Consider the following 14,834-nt stretch of genomic DNA (forward strand, 5'->3'; position numbering starts at 1 on the left):
TTCTTCTGGGTTTTGTTTCTTTGTTTGTGTCGCAGCTTTAGTCGCAAGGAGACTGCCTGTAACTTTGCAGCTCTGCAGAATGCCAGGCTCAAAGTTAGAGGAGAGATGGGGCTAAGGCATCCTGGTTTCAATCTGTTTCTGGTGTATTTTATGATCTCTGAGTTCACAGCACACTGAGAATGAACCATAGCAATTTATTTTTTTTTTACGGTGACCATGAGAAGGGAGGAGCTGATATAGGTGTGGTGGCCTGAGCAGAAAGCTGGTCTGAACCTAACAGTTAACCTCTTCCTATGGTGTCTGATCCAGTTGGGTTGTTATTAATGATAGTAACACAGCTTCACACCCTACTGACATCTGCCTGGGGGATTCTTTCAGGCATCCCCCCAACCCAGGCAACACCAGTATTTGTGGCTTCAATAAAGAAATTAATTTCAGAGCAAGCCAGATATGAAGCCAAGTTGGATTTCTTTAAAAAAAAAAAAAAAAGAAAAGTGGCCAGATGGTGGTGGTAGCAGCAGCAGCAGCACCAGCCATTAATCCTAGTACTTCAGAGGCAGAAACAGGCAGAGAAATCTGTAGTTGGAGGCCAGCCCGGTCTGCAGAGTGAGTTCTAGGACAGCCAAGGCTACATGCAGAGAAACCCTGACTTGGACAAAAAGACAATGCTCCAGAGGGGACAGTGTAGAACATACCAAATAGGAAATGGGCTTCTCAGGGGGACTCACAGTTTCTTTGCAAAGGGTACACATAAGACCTTGATGGCTCTCAAGTTACACCTCTAAAGGTTGATAAGAAATAACCCCCAACACACACACACACACACACACACACACACACACACACACACACACACAAACACAACACACTTTTTTCTAACAGTGCTGAAAGAGTGTGATTTGTGGGGCTGGAGAGACAGCTCAGTGATTAAGAGTGTTTGCTGCTTGGGCTGGAGAGATGGCTCAGTGGCTAAGGGCCCTGTCTGCTCTTCCAAAGGTACTGAGTTCAATTCCCAGGAACCACATGGTGGCTCACAACCACCTATACTGAGATCTGGTGCCCCTCTACTGGTGTACTAGCTAACATGCATGCAGAACACTGTATAAACAAATAAATAAATCTTTTTTAAAATGTAAAAAAAAATAAAAAAGAATGTTTGCTGCTCTTCCAGAGGACCTGTGTTTGGCTCCCACATGAATGGCTCACAACAGCCTGTCACTCCAGCTGTCTGATACCTTCTTCTGGCCTCTGCGGGCACATGTGATACATACACACATACATCACACAAACACATACACACACACATCATGCATATGCACCACACATCATATACACAAAGTATTTCAAAATGCTTTTAAGAGATGTTATTTGCAGTAAGGTTAAAAATTAAAGGCATTTCAAAACCGCAAAGTTTTAACGTGGTGACTTTATAATGAGTATCTTCTAAGAAAGGAGAGAAGAGTTCCAGAGAATCAAGATAATACGTTATTTTAGCCCAGTGGTTCTCAACCTTCCTAATGCTGTGACCCCTTAATACAGTTCCTCACGTTGTGGCGACCGTCAACCATAATGTTATCCCATTGTTATGTCATGTGTAATCTTGCTACTGTTATGAATCATAATGCAAATCTCTGATATGCCTTTCAGTGGGATGAGAGCTCAACTGAGCCCATACTGAAAACTTCCTGCCTTTATTTATCACCCATAGTGAACAGGGTAGTGTGCAATATGTTAGTGACCAAATGGATGAGTGATGAGTGGAGATGGGGTGGGGAGTGTTTTGTGTGGAAGCCAGATAGTGCAATCAGTTACTCTCCACCTTAATTTTAAGACAAGATCTCTCAGTAACCCTGAGTCTCACCAAATATGGCTAGACAATCTGGCCAGCAGGACCCAGGGATCTTCCTGTGTCTGCCTCCCCAGAGCTAGGATTACGGGGCTGTGCCATCACATCCTGATTATTATTATTATTATTATTATTATTATTATTATTATTATTAGTAGTAGTAGTAGTAGTAGTAGTAGTAGTATTCTCCTCCTCCTCCTCCTCCTCCTCTCTTCTTCTTCTTCTTCTTCTTCTTCTTCTTCTTCTTCTTCTCTTCCTCCTCCTCCTCCTCCTCCTCTTCCTCCTCCTCCTCTTCCTCCTCCTCCTCCTCTTCCTCCTCCTCCTCCTCTTCCTCTTCTTCCTCCTCCTTCTTCTTCTTTTGGTACATACATTATATCCTGACCAGTTTCCCCTACCTCCACTCCTCCCAGTGCCCCTCACACACACCTCTCTTCTCCCCTAGATCTGTTCTCTACCATTTCCCTTAAAAAAAAAAGAGCAGGCCTTCCAGGCACATCAACTGAACACAGAATAGCAAATTACAATAAGACTAGGCACAAACCCTCATATCAAGGATGGTCGAGGCATCCCAGTAGTAGAAGGGTCCCAAAAGCAGGCAAAAGAGCCAGAGATAACAACCCCCCATTCATTCCTGCTGTTAGAGATTCCACAAGAATACCAAGCTTCACAACCATAATATGTAGGCAGAGGACCTAGCCCCCATCCATGCAGGCTCGGCACTTGTCTCTTCAGTCTCTGTGAGCCTCTATGAGCCGTGCTTAGTTCATTCTGTGGGTTGTGTTTTCATGGTGTCCTTGACCCCTCTGGCTCCTTCCCATCTTCTATGAGGTTCCCCTGGCTACACCTAGTGTTTGTTTTTGGTCTCTGCATTTGTTCCTCTCAGTTGCTGGCTGATGCCTCTCTGATGATAACTAGGCTAGGCACTGACCTATGGGTATACCAGAATATCGTTAGGAATCATTTCATTGACTTTTTTTTTTCCATTTGCTAGTTATATTTGATTCTATCCTGAGTCTCTGGGCTGACCAGCCTCTGGTTCCTGGCCATCTACGCAGTGTCAGACACGGGCTCACTTTCATGACATGGGCCTCAAAAGTTGGACCATTCATCGACCACTCCTGCAAGTTCTGCACCGCCATTCCCCCCAGCACATCTTGAGGGCAGGCCATATTGTCGGTTGGAGGCTTTGTGGCTGCAACCTGTGCTGCTTACGTGAATGCTGAGGACCCAACTTACATCCTCCCACTTGCAAAGCCCTTTGACCCCATTTTTTTTAAAAAGTAACTCAGCTGCTTACCTGATTTTCCCACAGGTCCTGACTCATTCATATTCTCGTTCTCCCCCTCCCCCTATTTCCCTCCTCCCTCTCTCCCTCCCTCTCTCCCTCCTCCTAACCACGCCCCCTTCGTGCTCACAAGTGTTTTTTTTTCCCCAGACAGGGTTTCTGTGTGTTGCCTTGGCTGCCCTCGACTCACTTTGTAGACCAAGCTGGCATCAAAATCACAGCGATCCACTTGCCTCTGCCTCCCTGCATGCTGAGATTAAAGGTGTGGTCCTGTCTGATTCTGCTCCCGGTACTCATCTCTCTGAAGACGTGTCTTATCTTCCTCAGGTCAGGATGGCATCTTTCTTTTCTGATTTTGGCCTCATGTGGTATTTGGAAGAGCTAAACAAGAAGGAGTTTGTGAAGTTTAAGGAGTCCCTCAAACAGGAGACTCTGCAGTTGGGGCTGAAACAGATTTCTTGGACCGAAGTGAAGAAGGCGTCTCGGGAAGAGCTTGCCAACTTACTGATGAAACATTATGAGGAGAAGCAAGCCTGGGAGGTGACCTTCCAAATCTTCCAGAAGATGAACAGGAAGGATCTCAGTGAGAAGGCAGCAAGGGAGATTGCTGGTGAGTTGGCCAAAGCTTTCTTTACATCGAGTGAGGACCTTGCCATCATTTTGATAGCTGTTCCTCATGCCGGTCTACCATAGGGCCAGCGGGTGCCAAGGGACACTGTTCTCCTGGAGGAAGGAGGCAGCTTCACGTGCACATGGTAGCTCCAGTCTGTGTGGTCAAATGTAGGAGGGCATCATGCCCTGACCTAGATTGTTAAACTTCTCCCAAGAACATGAGTCATTTCCCTCTCACGTCTAAACTGGAGACTTAACTCTTAAGAGGGAAGTGGTAGCTCTGTGGGTTTAGGCAGCAGCAACAGAAAACACCTGCTGTAGATTATACTTATGAGGTCTAGGGAGACGGCTCGATCTGTAAAGGGCTTGCTATGTAAACATCAGAGTCTGACTTCGGACCTCAGCAACCACATAGAAGTCAGGCATGGTCGCCAGCTGGCCACTCAGCTTTTCTAAGCCACCTGAGAAACGTTGTCTCCAAAAAAAATGAGAGAGAGGTGCTAGAGAGATGACCCAGTGGTTAAGAATGCCTGATCTTACTGAGAACCTGGGCTCAGTGTCCAGAACCTACACAGTGGTTAACAAGCATCTGTAACTCGAGTTTCAAGGGGTCCTAAGCCTTCTCCTTACCACAGAAAAAGCCATCTTTCATAAACACTATGATCTTAAGAGTCGCACGTTTATTTATCCTGGTATAAGAGATCATGGATGCTTTAAGGTTCAATTCATGTCTTTGTCTTGGAGGTGCCATCGTCTTACTATGAGAAGCCTAGACATTGGATTTTTTTTCCTAAGCTCATTCTGCTTGGGATTCGCTGGTAATCTTTGATCTGTGGCTAGAAAACAGTCCTTCCTCCTCATCCTTTATTTGTTCAAAAGTTGTCTCTGCGGTGCTGCCCTTTCTATCTCACGTTCTGGGATTCCAGCTGCACATATTAAATCTTTAATGTATGAATAAATCATACAAGAACAGTTAGGAACTGTGGTGTGTGTGTGTGTGTGTGAGTGCCTGCACGCATGCATGTGCACCATGTGTGGGCAGTGCCCTTCGGGGGGGGGGGGCAGAAGAGGACATCAGGTCTTCTGGTACTTGGCCTGCAGACTGTGCACGCTTGGAACTGAACCAGCTCTTCTGAAGCACTGAGCCTTCCCTCACCCACCCCCACTTGTGGGATCTTCATACAATGCCTTGTGTGTACCTCTCTTTATCTTTTTGTCTGTGCCTTAGGCTGCCTTTCCTTTCTAGCTCTCCTTAGGTAGGCCTTCCATTCCCTGTTCAGCTGCTTCTAAGCAATAACAAACCCACCTGTTGGCTTCTTTTTTTTTACCTTCTTTTACATTAATTGTGTATATACACACATACACATTGGCACTTTACACGTATTGTGTGTATACGCATACACATTTGCACACCATGGTGCACAAGTGGAGGTCAGAGGACAACTTGGCACAGTTAATTCTGTTTCTGTCATTGGTCTCGGGGACCAAACTGAGGTCATCAGGCTTGATGGCAAATGCCCCTGAGACATCTTAAGTTTAGCTAAGACATTTTACACCTGCAGTTTGTCTGGGTTTTCCTCGGTCTCCACGATTGCCCAATCTACCTTTTACTTTTATTGAGCATATTTTTAAAATTAACTGTTGTCCTTGGCCTACAAAGTGTTTCAGTATAAAGTGCGTACACGTGTGTTGTTTATGAATCATCGTGCTTTGCTTGCATTATTTCCCCACGGTGACTCTCTGTACTCTTTTCCCTCCCACTAGTTCCCTCTGGACCCCTAAATACCTCCTCCTTTTTCTTATATATATATATATATATGTATGTATGTATGTATATATAACATATATGTGTATATATGAGATATGGTGTATGTTGAACATTTTAAGGTATATTTTTAAAAATTACATGTGTACATGGATGTGTGTGGGATCTGCGTGTGAGTGCAGTGCCTGCAGAGGCCAGACCCTCTGGAGCTGGGCCATAGGCTGTTGTGAGCCACCTGATGTGTGTGTGTGTGTTGGAAACCATTCTCCAGTCTTCAAGAGTAGCCAGTGCTCTTAACTGCTGAGCCATCTCTCCAGCCCTGTTATTCTATACGTTTAATGTCAGTGTGATAGTATCTCTTTTCATTATAATGTAGTCAATCTTCTGTTGATAGTGATACAGTTTTTTTTTTACTGTTGTGTGCTGTCATGACAACCATGTAATTACTCTCTCTTAGGTGTGTGCATCTGTGTATGTGGCAGAGGTTGACAGACATTCATTTTGTGTTTGGAGGGGGCAGGGCCATGCAGTGTGCCACACCTAGTTGGTCTTTCTGCTTTCCTAGTGGGGCAGCCAGCCGTGCACAGCACAGGGTTCTATATGGTCTGGAGAATTATCTATGATAGCTATGCTTTTGCTTTTGAATAAATATATCATATATATAATATATATTAATATATGTTAACTATGTAGCAAGTTAAAGTAAAATAATAAATAGCAGATGATAGAAATAAATGATAGGAGGGTAGGTAGAGAGAAAGAGAAAGGCAAGCAGGCAGGCAAAGAGGCAAATGATATTTTAAAAAATCATCAAATTGGCAACTCAAAACAGCCAATAGAAATTGACTGGGGATGACTTTCTAACCTAAGGCAGCAGACACCTGGAGTTCTCAAGCAGAGCAGAGCGCACCCTCTCAGGTGATGTTCCCAACTGAAAGAGCAAACAATGGTAGGAAAGTTACGTTGTCAGATCAGGCTCTCATGACATCATCACAGCATCACAGCATCCAGGAGGGACCAGCTGGGGGAGGTGGAGTCATTGGGGCTCCCAGCTGAGCTGTCTCTCCCTCCATGGCTGATTTTCCCATGGCTCTAGTTCACACTTCTTTCCCCACCGCAAGCACTTTTATATCGGGTAGATAAAAGGTCATAACATCTGTGAGAAACACTTCGTGTTTTAGCTGTTCTCAAGGGCGTGGCATTTTGGCTCTTGAGCTCTTTTATTCTCTTCCCTTCCGGCTACAGAGTTAGGGCTCAGCCCATCGCAGACAAGAACGCACAGAAGGCATTTGACCGAGACATGTCTGGGTCTGAAATGGGGGAGAGGGGCAACCCCACTTTCCGTGCCATCATCTGAGTCAGCACATGATGGTTTAACAGTAGAACATTCCCGACACTCAGAAATGCGAGCTGTGCTCCACGGCCAGTGAAAAAAATCTCCTCACGCTAACCAGCATTGCTCTGAGCCCACAGCTTCCAGACACCTGGGAACACACATCCCAAGGGCACTGAGGAAATGACTCGGTGGCTAGGAGCGTGTCTCACTGTCGCAGAAGACCCGAGTTCAACTCCTAGCGCCCACGTGAGGTGGCTCATAGACAGCTGTGGCTCAGCTCCAGGTGGGGATGTAATGCCTCTGACCTCCACAAGAACCCAGCAACACATGCATAATTATAAAATCAATCTATTTTAAGGGTACACTCTGTGAATGAAAACAGCAAGGTCAGATTATGTATGGGTGAATTATAACTTGGCTTTGACATGTTATAGATTTTTTTTTTTGTCTTGTGCTCACTGACTCAGGACACTCAAAGTTATATCAAGCTCATTTGAACAAGAAGCTCACCCATGATTGGCCCAGACATTTCAGCGTCAAAATTGAAGAGTTTTCTACGCAGAAATCCACCCAGGATGACTGTGATTTTGTGGACTTTATTGAGTCAGATGCTACTAGCAGGAAGCCACAAATGGTGTTCCTGCAAGGAGTGGCAGGAATTGGCAAGACATGGCTGTTGACAAAGCTGATGCTGGCCTGGTCAAAAGGCCTGGTGTTTCGAAACGAATTCTCCTACATCTTCTACTTCTGCTGTCAGGACCTGAAGCAGTTGGAGACAGCGAGCCTGGCCGAACTGATCTCCAGAAAGTGGCCCGGCCCCTCGGCTCCCACAGTGGAGATACTATCCCAGCCCAAGAAACTCTTATTTATCATCGACAGCCTAGAAGTGATGAGGTGCGATTTGACCGAACGGGAATCGGAGCTGTGTGACAACTGGACGGAGAAGCAGCCGGTACATATACTGCTGAGCAGTTTGCTCAGGAGGAAGCTCCTCCCAGAATGCTCTGTCCTCATCGCAGCTACCCCAGAGACTTTTGAGAAAATGAAGGGCAAGGTTGAGTGCACGTACAGAAAAATAATGACGGGATTCAGTGAGAACTATATTAAGATGTATTTCCATAGCTTGTTCCAAGACAAGAGCAGAACCCAGGAGGCCTTCAGCTCGGTGAGGGAAAATGAGCAGCTGTTCGCTCTGTGTCAGGTCCCCCTGCTCTGCTGGATGGTGGCCACTTGCGTGAAGAGCGAAATAGAGAAGGGAAGGGACCCAGTGGCCACCTGCAGACGTGCCACCTCCCTGTATTCCACTCACGTCTTGAATTTGTTCACTCCCCAAAGCGCCCCTTATCCAAGTAAGAAAAGCCAAGACCAGCTGTGGGGCTTGTGTTCCCTGGCCGTGGAGGGCGTGTGGACTGAAACCTTTGTGTTTAACGAGGAGGCTCTCGTGAGGAATGGGCTCGTCAGCTCTGACATCCCCACACTGCTGGACATGAGGATGCTTCTAAAGAGCAAGGAATCCGAAAACTCTTACAGGTTCCTCCACCCGACCGTCCAGGAGTTCTGTGCCGCCATCTTTTATCTTATGAGGAACCCTGAGCACCACCCTTGTTGGGACGTTAAAAGCTTGGAGACGCTCATGTTTACGTTCCTAAGGAAAGTCAAAACACAATGGATTTTTTTGGGCGGTTTCATCTTTGGCCTTTTGCAGGAATCGGAACAAGAGAAGCTGGAGGCGTTTTTTGGCCACCAGCTGTCCCAGGAAATAAAGGGTCAGCTGTATCAGTGCCTGGCAGCGTTACATGGCAATGGGGAGCTTCAAGAGCAAATAGACGGCATGAAGTTGTTTTACTGTCTGTTTGAGATGGAAGACGAAGGCTTCTTAGTGCAAGCTATGAACTGTGTGGAACAGCTTAACTTTGTGGCTAAGAATTATTCTGATTTTATTGTTGCTGCCTACTGCTTAAAACACTGTTCTACACTGAAGAAACTGTCCTTTTCAACTCACATTGTCCTGCTTGGACTACAAGAAGAAAGTGATCCGTGAGTCCATTCGCTATCTTTCTGTCCCACTTTCAGAGCCTGTCTCTGTGTATTTTGTTGATTTATATAGACTTGTGATTCAAAACTCACCCTCACTGTTTGTCCAGTGGCTAGTGGTCAGCCTAGAAAACACATACACACAAACAACAAAAACAGACTCAGCAGGTTGTGTGTGTATTTATAGGTATACATATCTCTGTGTATACATGTGTGTATAGATATTTGTCCATGCATATATATATATATATATATATATATATATATATATATATACATATATATAGGCTGTCAACTTGAGTTTAGAGTGCACAACAGATGCAGAGTGAGGTAAGTGATATAATTCTATTTCTTAAGATTTATTTATTCACTATTTATACAGTATTCTGTCTGCATGTGTGCCTGCAGGCCAGGAGAGGGCACCAGATCTTATTATAGATGGCTGTGAGCCACCATATGGTTCCTGGAAATTGAACTCGGGGTCTTTGGAAGGACAGCCAGTGTTGTTAACCTCTGAGCCATCTCTCCAGCCCATAATTATATTTCAATTTAAACCTTTTTAAAAAATACATTTATAACCTGCTATCCTTCCTCTGAATGCCACCAGGTCTCCCCCTCCAGGGGACATGGTCAAATATGAGGCACCAGAGTTCATGTGAAAGTCATACCCCACTCCACTCAACTGTGGAGAATGTTCTGTCCACTGGCTAGATCTGGGTAGGAGTTTTTTAAAGTTTACCACCTGTATTGTCCTTGGCTGGTGCCTTAGTTTGAGTGGGACCCCTGGGCCCAAATCTGCCTATCATAATGTTCTACTTGTAGGTTTCTAGGACCCTCTGGATCCTTCTACTTTGCTATTCTCCCATGCTTCTCTCATCTAGAGTCCCAATAGGATGTCCTCCCCTCTGTCCCAGTTTCCTGGTAAGTGAAGGCTTTCGTGGGACATGCCCCTTGGGCTAATATGCAGATATAAATGAGTACATACCATTTGAGTCTTTCTGCTTCTGGGTTAACTCACTCATTATGATCATTTCTAGCTCAATCCATTTGTCCACAAATTTCGGGAATTCCTTGGTTTTTAACAGGTTACCAAGAAGAGACTTGATACCCTATGAGCATATACAGGGGGAGGAAATCCCCCTCAAGAACAGTCATAGGGGAGTGGAATAAGGGGAAAATGGGAGGGAGGGAAGAATGGGAGGACAGAAGGGATGGGATAACCATTGAGATGTAACAAGAATAAATTAATAAAAAATTTAAAAATAAATAAATAATACATTTAAAAACAAAATAGAGCTGTTAAGCGGAAAAACAACAAATTTACCTCTTGAGAACAGCTTCCCTTTTTTAAGATTTATTTTTTGTATGTGTATGTGGCTGCATGTTAGCATGCACGTAAGTGCAGATGCCCTCAGCGGCCAGAAGAGGGCGACAGATCCCCTGGAGCCATAGCTAACTTCCTGATGTGGGTTCTAGGATCCAAATTCTTACTCTCTGAAGAAACATAAGCACTCTTAAATTAACCACTGAGTGCCCTCCAGTCAAGCAGGCTCTATTTTGAGCCCTGGATCGACTCTTTTAAAGATATGTTATTTGATCTTATTAATATTTATTTTTGTTAATTTTTTTTTTGAGACGGACTCTCACTCTATAGCTGGGGCAAGCCTGGAACTCAGATATCCATCTGCCTGCCTCCAGAGTCCTGGGATGAAAGGCATGAGCCACCATACCTGGCCATTGTTGATAATTAATTAGTTGTGCATATTTATGGAGTGGCCGTGATGTGTCAGTTCAGATAGACAGGGGCCAAGGAGGTAGCTCAGTTGGCAGAGTGTTACCCATTATAGTGCACAGGTCCTGGATTTGCTCCCCAGCATCATATGAAACCACGTATAGGGACATGCATGTAACTCAGGCACTCAGGCAGAGCGTAAACACGCTTTCATTGTTGGCTTTATAGCAAGTGCAGTGCAAGCCCAGAATACCGAAGACATTGTACATAAGAATTAAAAATATTAATCAAACTGAGCCAAGAATGGGGTCCTACACACGTAACCCCAGCACTCAGGAAACTGAGGCAAGAGGATGTCTGAGCATTTAAAGTAGTCTGGGCGACATACAAAGTGAGCTTCAGATCGGTCTGGTCTAAAGAGTGAGATCCTGTCTCCAATAAAAAATAATCAGACAACAAAACAATGTGTATATTTTATGATCTCATGGCTCTGTTTTTTCCATCCTGAGGGTAGAACCCAGTGCCCCATGTATGCTAGGCTAAGATTTTTATGAGGAACCGTAGCCTCTGCTCATTTTTTGAGACATGGTTTATTGGTTTAGCCTTCTGTTTATTCTGTAATCAAGGCTGGCCTTGAACTTCCAATCTTTCTGCAGCAATAGAATAGGTTAAGTTGCTCTTTAGGAGCCCTGGCATTTATCCTTGGGACTTTCCTTTTCTTAGGTATAGTGGCCTCAAGCAATGATATTAACCCGCCATACCGTGAGGATGGAGAGGGACGGTCTATGTCACGTGTGTTTTCTGCCCCCTCTGAGATATGAGCATCACACTCCGACTCCTTCTTGATCTCCCAGCTGCAAACTGCCTTTTACAAGTTAAATGTTACGGGAATCTGGGGATGGCTCAGCTGCTGCACAAGTATGAGCACCTCACTTCATCCCCAGGATCCACAGTGTTTAAAAAAAGAGGCTGTAATCCCAGCACTGAGGAGGCAGAGACATGGCTTCCACAGGCGAGCACGTACATGCACACACATGCACTTGTGCATGCACTCACAAGCATGTACACACAAAATCATGTAATACGTTGACTCATTTCATACTCTGAAACCATAGGAGGTGAGCTGGCAGAATGGCTCAGCAGATAAAAGGTGCCCACCCTCAAGTCTGATGACCCCAAGTTCAGTACCTTAGACCGCATGGAAGGAAAGCTGCTTCCTACATGTCGCCCTTTCACCTCCATACACATGATGTAGGGCAGAGAGAGAGAGAGAGAGAGAGAGAGAGAGAGAGAGAGAGAGAGAGAGAGAGAGAGAGAGAGAAATGTTATAAGGCAAATTGGAGTATCCTGTTAGAAGTGAGGAAGCAGGCAGAGACGTCAGGTATATTATCCAAGATTATATACGGAGTAAATAGTCACATCTAAAGCTCGAGCCAGGAGATTCTTGCTCTAGGTTTTAACTTAGTGGTACCCTGCCTCATTTTTTTTTTCATTCTGAAACTACCAAGGTTGTCCGTAAGGCAGGTTTTCTCAACTTCAGCACCACCGAGCTATCTGGGTGGTCTTCAGCTGTGAGGGGAGGGAGGGGAGGGGACAAGCCTGGTCCCCAACGTGTGGGAATCTCAGACCCCTCTGGCCTTTACCCAGTAGGCATTAACTGCACCTGTACCCTCCAGCTCTAGCAGCCAGCATCCCCACAGAGCTTGCTACATGTCTGGCTAAGAACTGCAAACGTGAAATGAACTTCGCCGGCCACCCTTGCTCTGTTCAGGGAGTCTGTTTGCTACATCTCTGTGCTGTAAAATGCTTACGTGTGTGTGCATACATCATGTGCATACAGTGTCCACAGTGGCCAGAAGAGGGTGTCCGATAACACTGGAATGGGAGTTCCAGATGGTGGTGAGCCACCATGTGGAAACTGAACTCGGGTCTTCTGTGAGAACAGCTAATGTTCTTAATCACTAAGCCATCTCTTCAGCCCCTTGAGTTAACTTTTTAACAATGGAATGTATTCCTTTCTCCTCCTTTATAGGGAAAAGCTACTCGTCAATTGGCACTGTATATGCTCTGTGTTCTTAAACAGTAAGGACATCCGGCTACTCCAAGTGAAAGAAAGTAATTTCAGTAAACACGCCTTTGTGGTCTTGTGTAGTTACCTGAGGTACCCCGGCTGCACCCTTCGAGCACTTGAGTAAGTTAAAGGTCGACTTCGATTTAGTCATAATCAGGGAGGTGAACAGACTAGTCCTCCCACCGTCTCTCTCAGTTAACTGCATAAATGAAGGCTTGTACAGTCTAAAATAGAATCCCCCTGGCTCGGCGCCGCTAATGTCTGTGGCTGACCATGCTTCACTGAGGGCTGTCCATGAATTGTAAGATGACAAGAGCTTGTGCTGGGGGGGAGGGGGGGGCTCCACTTTCTGGATGCTGGTGTGTCAGCCAGCCTCACCTGCAAACATTTTACAGAGCTCGACATGGAAGAGAAAGTTCACCCAGTTTGAGAGGCAGTGCGCTGTGTCACTGTGTTACAGAACTAGACTTGTGCCCTCGTTACGGGGACACAGGAACTTGCCAAAGACTGAGAGGTCAGGCTGGGTGGAAACTGATATCTCTCTTTGTTTTCTACAGGGCAAATAACATAGTCCTGTCTGATGACCACCTGTTGTTTGAGTTGTTGGTAAATCAGAGCCACAATTTGCAGCACTTGAACCTCAGCTTCACACACCTCATCCAGACTAGTGTGAAAATGTTGTGTGATGTCTTGAGCCAGGCCGAGTGCAACATAAAAATGCTGGTGTAAGTCTTTGTGTTCCAACTAGCTCACTGACTCCCCTCAAAGGGCGAGGGGAGGTGAGGGAATCATTAGAGAAAAAGCGGTTTATCAGGTTCAAAATTCCAGCTTGTATTCCATTGCTGTGGGAAGTCAGGGTAGCAACCCTGGAAGCACAGTGACGTCACATCCACAGTCAAGAGCGAAGAGCAGTGGGTTAATGTCTGCTTGCTAGTGTTCAACTCACTTTCTCCACCCGTGTACAGTTCAGGATCTTCCTTCGTGAGGAATGGTGCCACCCACAGTGGACAGGTCTTACTGCCTCAGTTAACTCCATCAAGAAGTCTCCCTGTAAACACCCCCTCTAGAGAACTGCTTGTTGACTCCCTTTCTAGGTGATTCTAGGTTTAGTAGAGTTGACAATTGAAACAGTCACAGGAGTTCAGTTTCAAATGTGTGTGCTTGTGACCTGCTTTTTTCTATTGTTCGTGTACAAACTTAAGGTCTGATCCCAGCAAGCCAATGAGATGGATCAGTGGGTTGAGGCACCTGCTGCTAACCCTACAACCTCAGTCCTGTCCCCAGGACCCACCGCCACAAGCTGTCCTCTTTGGTTGCACAGTCTCCACATGCTCTTTTGCGTGCTCTAACATATGTGCTGTGTATCCACTAACATGTAAACAAATGAAGGTAATTTTTTAAAAATGTAAAGCCCTGAGCTGTTAAGGGCATGTGTTGCTCTCCCAGAGGACCGAAGTTCAATCCTCAGCACCCACGTGGTGGTTCACAGGCATCTGTAACTCTGGTGCCAGAGGATCTGATGCCGTCTGACACCTGCAGGCTCCAGGTTTGCAAGTGGTGCACAGACACAGGCAGGCAAAGCGCCCACACATCAAATAAAATGAGTAAGTCTTAAGTTTCTCTTAATTGAGCTAAGGCTAGAAGATGAAAGTTAATTTCTAGATGGGTGTATCTGCTTTGGAAACCATCGCTTCTGCTCAGCCTCTGTGGAGTCTGACACAGCTTAGACTCAGAACTCTCGCTGCCAAGTGAACCTTCTGTGGTTGGCGCGGCTCCATTTGCTGGCAGATAGGTGTCTCCCAAACCATTCACGGCAGGTGTTCACACCCGAAAAATTGGAATTCTGACTGACGGTAAGCCAGACAAGAAACCGGTGGCTACTGATCATATCTATATGGAGCTCAGATATTGCTGGTGACATAAATTTGATTCAAAGTAATAATCATGTGGCTCACCTATAAAATCAAAGATGGACAGGCCTGTGAGATTAAGAGGTGAGGGCAGTGGTTACTTTTTTGGTGCTAGGGACGGAAAAGGGGGTTTTGGGTGGATATGGAGAAAGATAGTTCTTGAGATGTGCACTTTTGTCCTGTTTTTCTGGCCTGGATACTGGTGTTCTGTATGGTTCTATAATAGCCATGCTTTGGGGTTTG

At 45.5% G+C, this 14,834-nt stretch overlaps 1 protein-coding gene across 1 annotated transcript in view; it reads left to right on the forward strand.

Moving 5' to 3' along the window:
- The window catches only part of LOC311590970 (NACHT, LRR and PYD domains-containing protein 4C-like), a 36,047-nt gene that overhangs the window by 7,668 nt on the left and 13,545 nt on the right, over positions 1-14,834 (forward strand). Inside the window, exons 2-5 of the mRNA XM_084770291.1 lie at positions 3,459-3,741; positions 7,312-8,881; positions 12,643-12,801; positions 13,239-13,406. Of these exons, the coding sequence (XP_084626417.1) occupies positions 3,465-3,741; positions 7,312-8,881; positions 12,643-12,801; positions 13,239-13,406 (2,174 nt within the window). The 5' untranslated portion in view covers positions 3,459-3,464. The remainder of the gene's footprint in view (positions 1-3,458; positions 3,742-7,311; positions 8,882-12,642; positions 12,802-13,238; positions 13,407-14,834) is intronic.

Source organism: Acomys minous (genome assembly GCF_964271855.1).
Source record: "Acomys minous genome assembly, chromosome: 20".
NCBI classification, from domain to species: Eukaryota; Metazoa; Chordata; class Mammalia; order Rodentia; family Muridae; genus Acomys; species Acomys minous.